Source organism: Anas platyrhynchos, chromosome 22 (assembly GCF_047663525.1).
Source record: "Anas platyrhynchos isolate ZD024472 breed Pekin duck chromosome 22, IASCAAS_PekinDuck_T2T, whole genome shotgun sequence".
Lineage (NCBI taxonomy): Eukaryota > Metazoa > Chordata > Aves > Anseriformes > Anatidae > Anas > Anas platyrhynchos.
In genome coordinates this window covers 6798047-6813679 of record NC_092608.1, presented here as the reverse complement: position 1 = coordinate 6813679, position 15633 = coordinate 6798047, and the positions used below count along the sequence as shown (strand labels likewise).

The 15633-nt window shown below is 41.4% G+C and overlaps 1 protein-coding gene across 5 annotated transcripts in view; it reads right to left on the bottom strand.

The window, feature by feature from the left end:
- Positions 1–15633, bottom strand: part of UBR4 (ubiquitin protein ligase E3 component n-recognin 4) — a 77682-nt gene that overhangs the window by 38381 nt on the left and 23668 nt on the right. For 3 of the 5 annotated variants that reach the window (XM_072026889.1, XM_072026890.1, XM_072026891.1), the window contains exons 35-59: positions 15367–15558; positions 14687–14757; positions 14408–14555; positions 13630–13857; positions 13238–13408; positions 12945–13127; positions 12503–12661; positions 11776–11928; positions 11244–11471; positions 10227–10384; positions 8904–9075; positions 8564–8765; positions 8099–8262; positions 7792–8008; positions 7180–7396; positions 5807–5839; positions 4611–4674; positions 4003–4137; positions 3174–3348; positions 2803–2940; positions 2237–2358; positions 1760–1871; positions 1103–1233; positions 787–964; positions 493–597 (exon numbers count right to left, since the gene is read on the bottom strand). In XM_072026889.1, coding sequence (XP_071882990.1) covers positions 493–597; positions 787–964; positions 1103–1233; positions 1760–1871; positions 2237–2358; positions 2803–2940; positions 3174–3348; positions 4003–4137; positions 4611–4674; positions 5807–5839; positions 7180–7396; positions 7792–8008; positions 8099–8262; positions 8564–8765; positions 8904–9075; positions 10227–10384; positions 11244–11471; positions 11776–11928; positions 12503–12661; positions 12945–13127; positions 13238–13408; positions 13630–13857; positions 14408–14555; positions 14687–14757; positions 15367–15558 — 3856 coding nt within the window. The remainder of the gene's footprint in view (positions 1–492; positions 598–786; positions 965–1102; positions 1234–1759; positions 1872–2236; positions 2359–2802; positions 2941–3173; positions 3349–4002; positions 4138–4610; positions 4675–5806; positions 5840–7179; positions 7397–7791; positions 8009–8098; positions 8263–8563; positions 8766–8903; positions 9076–10226; positions 10385–11243; positions 11472–11775; positions 11929–12502; positions 12662–12944; positions 13128–13237; positions 13409–13629; positions 13858–14407; positions 14556–14686; positions 14758–15366; positions 15559–15633) is intronic. The other 2 variants (XM_072026892.1, XM_072026893.1) reach the window with 1 other exon arrangement.

The following is a 15633-nucleotide window of genomic DNA, read 5'->3' as shown; positions in this document are numbered from 1 at the left end:
ACTGTCTTAATATAACTCCAAAAGAATTGTATATGAAAGAAAGAAAAGCCACAAAGATTTATCTTTTCATTTTGTGTCAATTTTCAACTACAAATCAAAAAGGAATGTGGAGTGTTCATCAGTAAACTTACGACTGCTAAGAGCAGTGGAGGGGAAATACCTGAGAAGGAAACCTTATTATCAAACTGACAAATATCTAATTTACTTGAATGGCAATGGCTGGTTGTTTATAAATGCAAAGGAAATACCAACTATAATTTACTTTGTCTGTTTTATTTTAAGAGGAGGAAATAAATTCCTCCGAACTCCATAATGAAAGTCTTTCAAAACAAGAAAAGGTCATAAATACACTATTAAAGATACATGAAGCCAATGGTAATAACTGATTCTTCAAAATCTTATTTACAAATGAATTTTAAATCATTATTTAGGTTAAACTTATATATAAGTTTATTTATTTATATATATATATTCCTTGCAGTGAACAGTTACCTGATGCTGTTGTATCTGAGAGCGTTCCGGCATCAAGAGATGAAGAGCTTGGTGCTTGGCCAGACAGTCCTAAACTCTGAAGTCCAAGTGCACTACTGCTACTCCCTGCAAGAAGAAAACAATGAGTATCTTCCCACAAACAAACCACATTAACTCTGGCCTTACATTTATATTTCATAGTTCTACTACCTTTGATTTGTTGGTGGTCACATCAACAGTTTCTGCTCTGCTTCTTTCCCAGTTTCCCCATATTCTGTTCACCTTTCTGACTACCAATAAATGCTTACAACTTACCTTGCTGATCTTGTTGCAGGCTCAGGGCAATAGCCAATTCCACCATTGTTTCATCATCTGCATCTGGAGGAATATCCAGCATGGGTGGGAATCCCTCTGCTCCAGCCAGAAGAGCCTCCAGGGGAGAAGGGTTCCCATTATTCACATTTTCAGAAGTCTCCAGAACCATTGATTCAGACTGTGGAGAAGAAACACAAGAGCTTTTGCCAAACCACTACCAGCTAATGGAACACTAAGGATTGATTAATTGTAACCAAATTAAACCCAAGTACCTAGCAGACTTTAAAGGCTCCAAAGAGAAGTACTCTAGACTTACCACCATCTCAAAGTCCCCATGATCAACTTCATTTTGCTCCTGGCTTTCTTGTCGGATATGTTCACCATTTGCTATCCCAGAGCTCTGCAGCTTGTCTTCTGCATCGTCGTCATCATCATCATCTTTATCTCCTGAGTTAAAAAGGATTAATTCACAAATGCACTCTTTCCTTACATATCATGAACAAGGTAATCAGTGCTGAGAAAAAATAACAACCCACCCACTGTTTACTCACAGTTACCAATAGATTCCATGACAGCTACAATTCATATCAATACTAAAAAGTATCTCTTGAATGCAGATTTGATACCCTAATCTATGTCCACACATATTTTTGTTACTGATAATGTAAAGGCTTGAAAATATGCATGTATTACTGTATTGCTACAGTTTCAATAAAATACTCAAGCTTTGCTGTCACTGAAATCAGAGTATCTCAGAGAGACCTCTCCTTTGAATTCTAGAGTATCAAAGACAAGGTGACTATTAGAAGAAAAAAAAAAAGTTTTGTAGGGAGGCAAGACAGAGGGAAGAAAGGAAAAGAATGAAGAAAGGCTACTTTTGTCCCATTAAAAAAGCTACTTTTTTGGGGTCTTTTCTGACAAATGAAGCAGGTCATGCTCATTTAAAGACAAAGATGAATGGATTTTTTCATACCCATGGGAGTATTACTGCGAGGGGAAGATGGCAAGGTGACATGTCTCCGTTTGTTCCTTGGTCTCAGTACTCTGATCAAAGCTTGTTTGCAAGAAAAGCTCACTGCAGGATCCTAGAGGGTTAATAGGTAATCATTAAACTTCTTACGCTTTAAGTTCTTATTCACTGTATTTAGAAAGACGGGCAAAAATACACTTCTGATTGGTCACAATTCACATAAGGCGTATGTCATTGCCTACCTTCTAAGTTCCCTTTTTCTCCCAAAAGCCATAAAGCAGCACTTATTATTACACGTTAATGCATGACAAACATTATTAAAAAACAAGGAGAGATGCATTTCTCCTTCATCAATCTCTGGTTGTATGTTTTTGGCTGCAAGCTTCTATTTTTATTGCCTCATCTTATCATTTTACACTTATTTTACTTGGCATGTTATTTGTGTTATGGGTTGATACAGAGCATAGCAAGGTTACATACTGGGCAAAGTAACATCTGCATGTAGATCTTGGATGCTGTATGGATACAATCCAGTTCACATGTGCAGTATCCATGGATAATATCCACCAAGGCATTGACCGTGGCCTCAACGTGAGTCAGACCTAAGGAGGAATAAAAGTAGGGCTGCAATCAACTACCTTTCCATTTCAGCACATAGATCAAGACACTGCAGGAAGCATCTTTTATTTGTAGACTTCAAAGCACAATGCTAGTGCCACAAAAATATTGAAGCTTCAGTCCAAAATGAGCTTGAACACCAACCTTGTATAGAACATGGAATACTGCATGTGCCATATACCAGCACCACTGAATATCCCCTAATGCCAACCATAAATAAATCAATCATCAGCCTCTTTTTACTAGTATACACACCTGTTTTTGAACAAAAGTTTTAGAGCAGAATTCAGAGATATACCTTATAAAGCATGCATGGCATCATTAACAACTTAAGTCTAGTTTGAAGCAAATAATTTCTGTTTACAAGCTCAAAATAGGCTTCCTTAAAACACACAACCTTGACTATAGCAAATAAAGAGCTAGCATACCTGGCAAGCAGGCAGGGGCGAGAAATGCATTTTTGGGTTTCGATGCATGTAGCTTCCAGAAATGGTTGACCAACTGGGTAATAAACGTGCAGCCTTCTCCTTCAGCATGTTTCTGGGCCTCTTGCCCTTCTTCACTCTCTGTACAAATCAAAGAACAGCTGTCATACTTGTGCAGAGCAAAGTGTTACTATGCAGGGAAACACCAAGTTTATTTGAAAAAGGCTTTTGTTAAGAGGGTCTGATGTCTTCATTACAAGGACCATCTCAGACGTATCATATTTCAAATATGACTCTCTCACACTGAACCAAATACCACAACACATTTTCAGGTACCACAAGAGAAAGCTCAAGAAAAATCCAGACTTGTCTACCTGTTTCCAACTGTGGCAGCTTTGACTCCGTATAATGGACCAGATTGTTGGGTCTCATAATAGCAATGGATCGAGCAGTGATGACCAACCTCTGAAACACTTCAGGATCAAGGTCCTTTCCTTCCTTGGTTGAGGAACTCAAATACTGAATGGCTTTACTTAGCAACGCTTGATCCTGTAAAGTAGAAGATAACATAGGCAAAGAAAAACAACAGACTGCAGAACAGCAAAACAGCTGAAATACACCCGCAGGATAGCTCATGGAGACATCTGCTTTAATTCTCTTTGCCAGTGTCATCTATAAAGAACAATATTAAAAAGTCACCCAGTAACAACAACAAAAAAATCTGTCTGGAGAATTCATTTTCATTTTTCTTTCCCTCTGGCTTAAATGCAGACAGGATGACCAATGTATAAACATAACCATTCAAATCGTTAGGAATGCCTACCTGCAGGCATCTATGCATTTACTGCAATTATATTAGCACAGTCCAACCACTTCTTACCCTAGTATACTCCTATCACCCTAAGTCAGATGCACGTGCAAACAGAAATAAGAGCTACTGACACAGTTTACAAACAAGCTTGTGTTTCAAGATCCTGATTCCTCTGGATTGATTGCTATTATTTCCCAACAAAATCTTCAAAAAGCATTTCAGCTAGTGAAACTTCAGTGAAACACTATACCAGTAAGGCAGGCAGCAGGAGCTAAAGGAAAGTTAGCCAGCAGCTTTACACTGCATGGAAAAAGTGCTTTCTATGGGCAGGCTGCACCTCAAACATGAACTAGCAAGTTACTGTAGTTGAAATCTTTGCACCATCATTTTACCTTGTGGTTATGGTATGCTGAGCGACTGGTATGCAAGCTAGCCAAGAGACTCTTGGTTTGCTGCTGGACGCTGGAAGGAGCTGGCATGGAAAGGAGCATAGTAGCCAGTTCCTGAGCAGCCACCTTATTCTTCTCCTGTTCCCAAGAACAGACAAAAAAAAAAACATTCTTCAGTTCACTAACCATTAAGGTGATGCATGAGTCCCATTTCTCTGCAGGCTACCTCCCCTCCTTGCACTGAGCATGCAAGTTTCTACCTTCTTGCAATACAGTTTTGATAACCCCTCAATTTATTATTTGACATTTAAAGAACATTTCACATGCCTAAACAAGTCCTTTTGAGATTTATAGGCTTCTACCCCGATGATTTTGCAAACGAGGTCACTCTACAGCACAAAAATCCCACCAGCAATAAATGCAAATGCCAATTGTCATTCTAAACTAGTTTCAAACGCTTTTCGCTAAGTCAACTTTCAGATCAGTGCTCTGAGCAAAATGGATGCGGCTCTCTTCCGTATCAGGCCCCCAGGGCTGCAGGAGGTGCTGATGATCTTGCCCCTCCTCCCCCATCTCTGAAAGCTCAAGAATGTATTCAGAAAGTTACTTGCCTTCTCGTTGACTGGTCCTACAGCAAAGCAGCTTTCCAGCGCTTCTAAAGAACTCACTACTAGCCTGAAGGGAGAAAGGAAAGCAGGCTTGAGTACAGCAACCCTTCTCTCGCCTTAGCACTTTGCTTTATGCAGGCTACAGTCATGAGTAGCTCAGAGACAGCTAACGAATGCCAAGTACAAAATCAAAGCATGATAAAACCTGCCACAGGCACCATGCATATCATTTCATTGTGTTACAGACCAGAGTTAAACCTGGCTCACGCTCACAGACAAACTTAGGACTGCTTTAATAATCCACAGCTGAAAGACAGGGGCTTTTCTCTACCAAAGAGGATAAAACACTTCCTTACACAGCCTGCAGCAGGGATAACTTGGATTGTCTTGACAGTACCAATTCACCATGGCCCACAGACGTACGTACATATGACTGCAGATCAAGGGTTGGTATGACACATGGGAAAAAGCGTAACCGACTTTTCTAAGGGAGCAAGATTCTACTCGCTTGCTATTTTCACACAGGTTGCTCTTTCCAATTTGGAGTTTCAGCGCAAAGTACTCCAGAGGAAAATTAACTCTGAGCACCAGGTATGACCCAAGCGAGAGATGGATGCAAAGTTTTGACAGCAATAAGGCAGGCTAGTAAAATACTTGCCCCAACTGAGAACCTTATTTACGACTTGCAGCAAGGTGCTGACTCTCCCTTGCAGCACCACTTCACATCTCGCAGTAGAACTACCTGAAACGCCCTCTGGCACACCAGAATGAGCAGTGCAAGAATATAGGAAGAGGGAGGGAAGAGACAGCATTAAGGGGAGAAATAACAGTGTAGGACTGGATACAAGATAGAAGAAACAATAGTTCTCTGGTCTGGTGGTGATAAATAAAATCGAAATCCCCTACCCTCAGTCACCCTTCACAAAGCTAGTGGGGAAATATAAGCGGGAGAAAAAGACGTAAGGAGGGACAAAGCAAAAAGAGGAGTCTGTCAAACAAGCAACAGTTATGCTGTGTACAGAAAAAATCTGCAAACCGCCTCGTCTTTACATTTTGCTAAATCATCTGCCATGCAATGACCAGAATGTAAAGAAGCAAATGTCACTTGGAAAACAAAAAAACAGTCAACAAAAGCCACATCATGTGTCTGCCTCTCTGACACACACTCATTCGTGCAGAGAAAAGGATGGCATACTAACCGGTCCAGGGTGGTTAGGGACTCAGTTTCAGAACTTTGGGGGAGCAAAGAAAAAGGAAAAAGAAAAAAAAATATGTGTAAAGCTCACAGAAAAACTCCCTAGAACACATCCTAAGCAAAAGGCAAATTAAATAGGGAAATCATGAAGCTGGGAGTGCAATATATACAGTAAATCTAAGCATGGCTCTTCTATTTGGGCAGCAGACACTTGCCTAATAGCACAACAAATGAAGGAGATCCAGGCCACCTAGCACAGAGAAGCCAAGCACACTGCTTAAAGCACAACTGAAGGTTAAATTTGAAGTACAGACATCGAACTTCTGAAAGGAAAGCTGCCTCTTGCCTGCCATTAGTTGTTCCTACTCAAGAGGCCCTTTATAAGGTAACCACACTGCGTTCTGTAACATGTAAGTAAAAATAAAAAGAATAGTTTCCTTTGGTTCCAAGTTTTTAGGATATAATTCCACTGCTTTCAAAAAATGGAAGGCATGTCCGTGCATAGAGAGACATCTTGTGGAGATGTCACAGCAGAGAAGGGAAGAAAAGAGAAATTACGGGCAGGAAAAAATAGGTCCAAATAGATCCTTCAATTGGATGTATCTACTACTTCAAGCTCTGAACCTTTATGTGGGAATTTCAGCAAGACAATCAGCCATGATTTACTCAGAGTCAAGAGGCTTACAGTGCTCATTTTTCAGCAGCGTTATTTCTTCTATGACCTGTTGCCCTCCTGTCCTTGCTAGCTTGCCAGTCTTTCTACAACCCTGATGGCACAGGCTGTATGAGCCCAGAGAAAGAAAATGGGATGGATATACAAAAAGTTCCCTTTCTTCTGTAAATATATCCCCCAACTCACCCTTGTGCTCTGACCCTCAGTATGGATATGGAAGGGGGAAACAACACTGTCTCCACCACAGTAAAGCCTATAATATAGGGGCTCTATTGCTAACCTGTTAGGAACCACACATCTAAAGCAAGGTCACACACAAAGTCCTCCTCAAAATGAACTGAACGTCAGAGAGACCTAAACTGTGAGCTCCAGAGAATGATAGAGGGCTAACTTGAAATGAGAAAAAGCACCAAGAAAGCAGAATTTTCTTTCAGCTCTTCAAGACTCCTATAACAAGTGAACTGAGCTTACAAAGCATGCGCACACAACTATCCCTCTAATCCACCAGATGAATCAAGAGGGAGCACAAAGTTCTCCTTAGGAGACAATCATTCACTTTTCTGCTGTTGTTTTATACAGCAGTGAGAACAACGCACTAACTCCTTAAGTTCTCCTAGTTTTGAAAGGCACACAAAGGTACCTAGGTGCCTTCTAGAGCAACTATCCATTTTCATGGAGAAATTAAAGAAAGACTGCAGCAATACCTCTCCAGGACAGTCCCACTGGCAGCAGCAGGGGTAGTTGACTCCGTGTCTCCAGTACCATTCCCTTGATTTAGGTTTGGGGGACAAACATTGCTCACTGAAGCAGATGGGAAATCCTCAGGGGGTTCATCAGGCCATCCAAACTGCTCTTTGGTTTTGCCATAAATTTTTATGGAATCCATCATCGTGACTCCAGCTGGATCCACGGAAGCCCCAACTGTGGTGATGAGAGAAATTTTTTAAAGACTAACAAAACTTTTTCTTTTGAATAAAAATAAGCATAGCCTCTTACAGCAAGAACAGTAATTGTGCTGTGTCAATATATGCCCATCCTGACAGTTTCATCTCTTTTTCAAGGCCACTTCCCTTCTCTATTACTGCCACCCAAAATTCTTGAGCTGAGCTACTGCATGTTCACCTGCTGCAGCAAGAAACTGGGCCCTAAAGAAACAGCTATTAGGTGTGCAAGATCTGCCCCTCAAACTGTTTCTGAGGTCAGGTCAAATAAACAGCTTGTGGAAACCCTCCCTGCTATGAGCTGAAGCAAAGTAGCTTCAACACGCCTGAGCAAAGCCAACAGGCAGTCTAAGCAAACAATTAACAATGACTTACTGAAGATAGTTAATTTTTTGTCAGCTTGCAAGGCTTCCTCGCGAGTGAAAGGGAAGTCAAACCAACGAGCCCTGGTCATATTCAGCTGCATGGTGCGGCCGAATATCTCCAAGTACGAGGGTGCTCTCTCTATTGCTTGCGTGCCAATCTGAATCCGCATGCCTGTCATCACCATCGTACTGTTATTGTTTGTAACTTCAATGGTGAAACCCCCGGGCTGCAGAAGACAAATCACAAAGGCATATTATCAATCTAGACAATAACATCACCTGTAAGTCCAAGAGAATGCCCTTATTTCCCCATTTACCTTTGTGTTGGCCACATACATGCCAGTGGAATTGAGCCGGTGCTTTATCTGCTGAGCATTGTAAACCTGCAGCAGGTCATTGCCTCCAAACTCCACATCTGTGAGCTGCTGGTTGTGTTCAAAGAAGTCAATAGGGAAGTTCACTTGGCTGGATGTGCGAGTTGCTATAAGAGACAAGATGGATGCTTTTGGCAAGAAACATTCTTAAGAGGCAAAGCTATGATAAAGCAACAGCAAAATGAACTTGCCTTCTTTGGAAATGCCTGTGCTAGCCAGATAGCTATGTATTGCTACAGACATCAATGGGAAGATTTTACCCATACTTTAGCCAATACTTAGGCCAGCCCTGAGGTTAAATGCTAATTATCAGATGTGAATGTCTGAAGTATCTACACGCTGCTGATCAATCTTCACATCTGTATTTGCTACTGCTAGCTTACATGAGATACATGAGAAGTCCCTTACTAATTGCAGCTGCCTTGCGCTTGCGAACTGGCTTCATGATGCTGATGACACTGCTAGGCTGGAGAGAGGGCTGCAGCCAGTAGGAGGTATTCTCTACATTTGCCATGTAGATCCTCAAGCTGCCATCTTCGCACAGGAGGATCATAGTCGTCCTCTGCTGCTCATTGCAGGCTGTGTGTCTGATGGCCACCATGTCCTGAATCTGCAAAAGTAGGCAATGCAAGTTAAGGAAGGGACCTGACAACTGCTGTTCTTTGCATTAAAAAGTCTAGAGATCTTGTTATTGGAACAAGAAGAGACTACATCTGAAGGACCAAAAAGAAAGGGAAGTACAACAAACCTTTGCTTTGGCTGGCAAGGTTTTAATCTCCTGGATAAGAAAGGTATCTGGCTTCACCATAACCACCAGTGGAACACCTGTGGTTTGCTGAACACAGCACACCAAGCCAGGGTGGTTCATGACTTCAGACCACTGACACAATGCCGGTGAAGTCTTACTCCCACCATTTGAACTGCAAGAGATGAAGGGCAAAATGACACTGATTTAAGAAGCAACAAGTGAAAACACACAAAAACCCACCACCATTAAATCAGTTAAAGCTTCTTCCACAGTAGGAATTCAAATCACTGAACAACTAGGAACACAGGTACCCAGTTTATAGGTCAGAAATATGAGAAAGTGTCAAGTAGGCAAAAGGCACAAGCATTCTCATACATGGCCCTGATCTCTCAAGGAAGCCCTGAAAACTCAAGGTAAGACACTTACATGGTAATATTTTATACCCAAAGCCAAGAATGTAATTTTAAAATGGCTTTCAGCTATCTTTTTAAAGCATGTGCTCCTGTTATCAGGTTATTATTAGGGGTACCAACAGACCACGTTGCTACATTCTACCACAGTCTGGCACACAGGTTAAAATCCAGGTGAACACAGTTCCATGGACACTGTTCCATGTTTCAGCACACCCAGCAGCCCTAAACAAAGACCAATGCAGTAGAATCTTTGTGCCTTTGTTTACTGGAAAAAAAAAAAAAGTTGATAAACACTAAGCCAAGCTCGACTGGGGCCAGAAAGCTCATGGAACGTGTCCCTTCCATGGGGCCCACTCAAGATAGTGGCTTTGTGTCAAGCTAGCGAGGAATCTGTGGCTGAAATGCCCAGCTCAGGTTATCAGAGTAGATGACAGGATGTGTTATGTTATGAATGTGGCAAGAAAAAAGAGATTGGTTTCCTGCAAGGGAGCCTGAAAATAAGCCTTAGTATGCACAATGCACAAGGTCCACTGCAGTACTGGTGCCGAAAGGAAACAAAGGCTTCCTGCTTTGCAGCCTCCGCGAGGGAGGGTAATCCCATCGGTTCCAGCTGCCGCATGAGTCGCAGCTCCACACAGTGCAGCACGGCTGCTCGGAAGCCACCTTTCTGCTGTGAAATCCTAGTGGGAAGAGATGCATACACATCCCACTGCTGAAAGAGCGAGTTCTGGTTTCAAATCATTCTGATAGTAGGTCAGGAGCAACATGCAAATTAACAAGAAAACATCACTCAAAGAGGAACTTCACCACAGGCTTTGGCCATTTGAAACTGGGTTGTCAATCAGCAATATTTATTGCTATTTATTGCCAGATAGGAAAACCTCAGGAGAGCCTTGCAGCCGAGTCTCACCTCTTTATGTTAATTGGGAATAGCCGCTGCACTTCCAGACTGGCCCGGCTGATGGTGGCTGCAAAGGATTTGCCTTGACAATAGCTGAAGAACAACATCTGTAGGACATGGGAGTAATACACTGACACACCACCTCCAGCTACCTGGCCATTACTGTCCTGTAAGATCAGAGAGAAAAAACAACATTTAAGATAAATATGCATCCTCCAAAACACTCTCAAGCAGTTAGGCTTTTAAGTTTCTCAACTGATCAAATTATTCCAAAAGCCCTCTCCCCACTGGTAAGAGAGAACAGCCCAAGATGACAATTTTCGAAGCTAAATTCTGTAGTGAACTCATCCATCAGATACTTCAAAGGCTTTTGAATGGGATACTAAGATTGCATACCCGTAGGCTGTAGTTAGAGCCCTCAGCTACCACATCTGTGTGCTTGAATGTTGTATGACAATCTCACAGAGTGCTCCCCATGTTCCCAGCTCATAAAAAGAGCTTTCCTGTGGGCCTTCTTCTCATCTATTTCCATGTTTTGGAACAGGCTCGGGGAAAAGCACTGAGTAAAATGTGGATGGATTTTAAAAGTCACCTGTAACTTAGCATGCCCCAAGACTACAGAGCTGCTATAATCCAGCTATGGGCGAGATACAAAGTCTCACTCCATCTCTGCAGCTTCAGCAACAGTCAGTAACTTTATCCATTCTGGTTACTGCACCCCTGGAGAGCCTCAGGCAGAGAACAGCACTGCTCCAAAGGCATCTCCGTGCTGAGATACCCTGCTGGGTGTAACTTCACAGCCAGGCAGAGAAAAACATGCTTCATTTCCTAGATGAAAGGATCAAGGGAGTTCATTTTTAACCCCACTCCCTTTCACTGCAAGGGTATTTCTCTTAAAGGAATGCCAAGCTCATTGATCTAGATGAGGGAACTTCAAAAAAAGAAAAAAAAAAACACTTCTGCCTCCAACTGTAAGACTAATAAAGACACATTTCCTATACCACAAGAAAGAGAAGTCACCAGTACCTTTAGGTCCTCATGATTAACTTCAAGCACATTGGTGACGTAGAATGGTCCATGCTGGGCACTGCTTGCCTCTTCCATGAGCTGTGTATAGATGTACCCAGCAGAGGACATGATCACTATTATGTTCTTTCCTTCCTCATTGAAGAGGAAAGTGACGTCCCTGATTTTGGAACTGGGTAGGAGGAAATAGAATGTTGGGCTCAAGGCATCCACAGAGAGATCATAAATCTGCGGGGAGAAATCAAGGAAAGAGTTAACTGATAGGATATTAAACTTTTTTTTTTTTTCCCCATAGTTCAAATGGATAAAAGTTGAGAAAGGGAATGCCTATATTACAGATTATAGTTCATTTTTTTTCCTCTGTGTTCTTTGTCTCTGCCTTTTCTTACGCTAGTCAGACACCACAAATTTACATCTTTAATTTATTTCTAAGAATACCACCTTCTTCTACATACAACTCATCAAGAGACCCAGAATGTAATGCCTGAAAGAAGACAACCACAACTCATGAGTAGGTTATGGCCAAACATACCTTCACAAAGTCTGCAGTCACAATAGCAAGCTCTGTTTGAGATCCTGGCAGCCACACAGCTTTAATGATGAAGTTTCCTGTAGCTAGTTGGGGATGAAGTACCAAATGGTCAGAGACTGATCCAGAGCTGCTGAATGTTAACACGTGGCAGTCCTGGAGTAATGAAAATAGTAATATTAGATTAGGTCAAATATTGGAACAAAATACTTGTATCCCTATCAAGCCAAGAACAGAGTTAAAAGCTGGCATTCCTCTCAGCTTCAATAATGATTCATATAGTAGGAATTTTAAATTCCTGCACTTAATATGAGTGACATTGAAGTCAGTAAGAAAAAAAAGTCTAGTCCAGATGTTTCTTAGATAAAGAAGAAATCTGTGGATTCTACACTGTGAAAGCTGAATCCAAATTTGGGAGAATACCAAAAAAGGGGTCTTTGCTACAAAATACTCGTTACAGACTAAGGCACTCTTGACTCCCGTCTTTAAGTTTGACCTAAAAACACTAAGAAGTATTATTTTGAGGCATTGTCCCATTTACAGCATTATTCATACATGTACCATTTCTTTTATTTCACATATCTAGTAAAGAAGTGATTCATGAACTAGAATTAGTGACAGATCTTTGGACCTGGCTCTGAGCTAGCTCCTTAAAATAATACATAAAAAATACATACGGTTTTGAGATGAGGTTTCCAAGGGCCTAGAAAAGGGTTAGTGAGACACTTACTTTCAGTCCACACACAGCTAAGTAGTCCTCCTTGCAGGGATTTCCAGTTAGACTCAGTACAGTAAAAGGAACAGGTGCAGAAGCAAGGCGCGTGAGTGTCAGTTTTCTTTTGCTGGAGTCTGCTTGTTTCAGCAGAGCTGAGAGCTGAAGGACTGTAATCTGCAAAACAAAATGAGCTTAGTTACTCAACTTTAGGATTTGGGAGAAAACGTCATTTCTATTTCATCTCTATGACTGTGTCCTTACTGTTTTCACCACTTCTGCTGCAAAAATTCTTTTCTCTGAAAAATTAGAGGTTATTTTAAGCCATACAGTACTTGACAGAAGAACCAGATTTGAGGACAGGTGGCCCAAATCACAATTTGTTGTTCAGTGTTCTAAGGCTATTTCATTTTCCTTTACAACCCCACAGTTAGAGTCCTTACATAATGAAAGAACTCACCTTGCCCTTTTCATGACTCACAGCCAGGTGCTGCCGACGTCCATGTGGGGATGACAGCACACACATTGCCACTCGTCTTAGCACATGAGCACTGATCAGCTGTCGGATCGTCTGGCCCTGATCACCACTGTAGTTCATACGGACATTCTCAAATGCACCTTCTTGGGAGCCAAGAGTTGGGACCTGAGCCATTCATAGCAGACAAAGCATAAGAAAGTGCATCACTGACTTTTTCTGCTTAAAATCTACCCGTAATCTAATTACTGATAATAATAGCCCCTTTAGTATCATACCATCAACTGATCTGTCATTTCTACTGACTTGTCCAATGTATGCAGCTCATTGAGAGCCTGCTGGGCACGACTGCTGCTTCCCATAGCTGAGGCTTGCTGGAAGTTTATCTGAATGGCATCCATTAAGAAATTCAACATCTCCAGCACCAAAGGAGCAAAGGAGAAGTTGGCCTACAAGAAACAAATATCACAAGTGAGGCTCAAGATGCTCCTGCTGGGTCCTCGGAAGATCTGCATTTCAGCAAGTTTTCAAAACCTGAAGCTGCCTTTATGATCCTTACTGTCAGAAAGAAGATCCCAAAAATCAAGTACCATGACTGATAACCACCACAGTCCGCCTGAGATCCTCAACATAAACCATGAACCTTTTAACAGCTAGCTGATAGTTATACCTGGGACTGCAATTCCTCTCGACAGCCCTCAACATTTCTACACAGGCTGCTCTTCTTGGGTTTTTCTTCATCAGGGCCCTTCCCCTCACTGATGGTGACCTTGGCTTTCTCTGCAGGAGAGGTGCTTGCATGTCGAATGACGCTCTCAGGCACTCTAGGCTCGCTCTGGAAGGCAGATTCCTTCATGGTGGAGCTCATACCACTGCTGGGGGTTCTCTTCACCAAAGCCTGCAGATGACACAAATGCTAAAAGTTCAAACCAGACTCAAATTCATCACTTACAGAACAAATATAGATTTCAATGGCAACAAGATTCATGCAATTTCAAAGAAAGAGAATTAAATTCTCTTAAAATGCATTTTTTAAGAAATGAAAACAGTAGCCAGCATGCCACTCTCCACCCAAGTATATGAAAAGCTTTCACATTTAATATAAAATTTCTTTGTTGTTAGGGGAAAATGTGGGAAAGGTAGTATCTGACAGCTGTGTAGCTTAAGCTAACTTGCAAATGCTGTATCAGTAGGTAGAATCCCAGTCGCCACTAGGACAGAGATTTGCCAATGCACTTATTTAGTTATTTGGTGCAAAAAAAATAAATCACCAGACAAACTGTGTATTAGGAGGCTTCATTGGAAAGCCAGAGCCTTCAGATCTTAGTACTCTTATCACAACAAAACTTACTGCAGAACATAAACCTCTGCAGAAGACGAAATACCACAGGAATACACAGCTTGAAATTTGACATCACAACTTGAATTTTGACATCAAGACACTTTACCAGGCAACTACCATCTTCCTTTGCTCCACAGTCACAGAAGAATGATCCGTATTTGGCATAAGAAATCTCATGATCCTTATGACAAACTTTAGCGCAAACTGTGCAAACACCAACCCCATCAACCATCTTGCAAGTGTGACAGTGATACCTGCACAAAAGAAGTCAGGTGAGTTATTAAAGACAGTGCTTCAGGAAGACTCTACAGACTGCACTGTTTTCTTCTCAATGGTCGGAAATATCAGGGTGAAATTCTGACCATGAGTTTGGAGAGATTCTTACCAATGTTGATTCATGAATTCTTTCTGCGTAATGGTGAAGGTACAGAGCTTATTACAAAGAGAATCTTCATCCTGTTAAGAAGAAAGATGTTTTAGTAATGTCTTAGAACTGCACAGCTCCAGTAAAGGCTCATGGTACAGCATACATTCCTCATATGTTACATGTGCATTTTAAGAACAGTGAGTTTTAGCACCACCTAGCTGAAGTAATGCAACTGGTATCAAACCACACAGAAAGAGGAGATGGTGACGCTTTATAGGAACTAGAAAGAGTGAACTGAGAAACAGAACAGTGACAAAATAATATTTTGGGATGACAAAATTTCAAAAATGAGTTAACAGCTTTCTTTTCACCCAACAGTACTTAAAAGCCTAATCTAAGATGTGTACTAATACAAGAGCTAGTAACTGAACAACAAATAGGCTGGAACAAACCCATCTCGCTCCACTTCTTCCTCTCTGTTTTAAACACCTTTTAACTTTTTTTTTTTTGGCATCACATAATCATATCTAAACACAAACAACAGATATTCTCTTCCAGATTTGAGACTAAGGTTCTTCACTCAGTCTCACATTAGGAATAAATAAAAAACTCTCGATCTATAACAAACAATTCTGATCTGAAATATGCAACATAAATGTTCATCTCATTTGCAGTATTAACTGTTGACTACCACCTACCGAATCTTCGGCTTGAGAGTCCTCCTCCTCCACTGCCAACTCTTCTACCCAGTCTGAATCCACCTCAATTGCCCGTTCTTCACCATCAACAGAAAGATGACTTGGTCCTTGGCCACTGGTCTGGCTCAGTGCATTAGTGACATCAGCCAGGTAAGAAACGATATGGCATGTACACTCCAGGATAGTTACATGCTATAAAGTAGAGACATGAAAATGAGAGGCAACGCTTATATCCCATTATAGCTGCTATAAGGCAGGAAAACATAA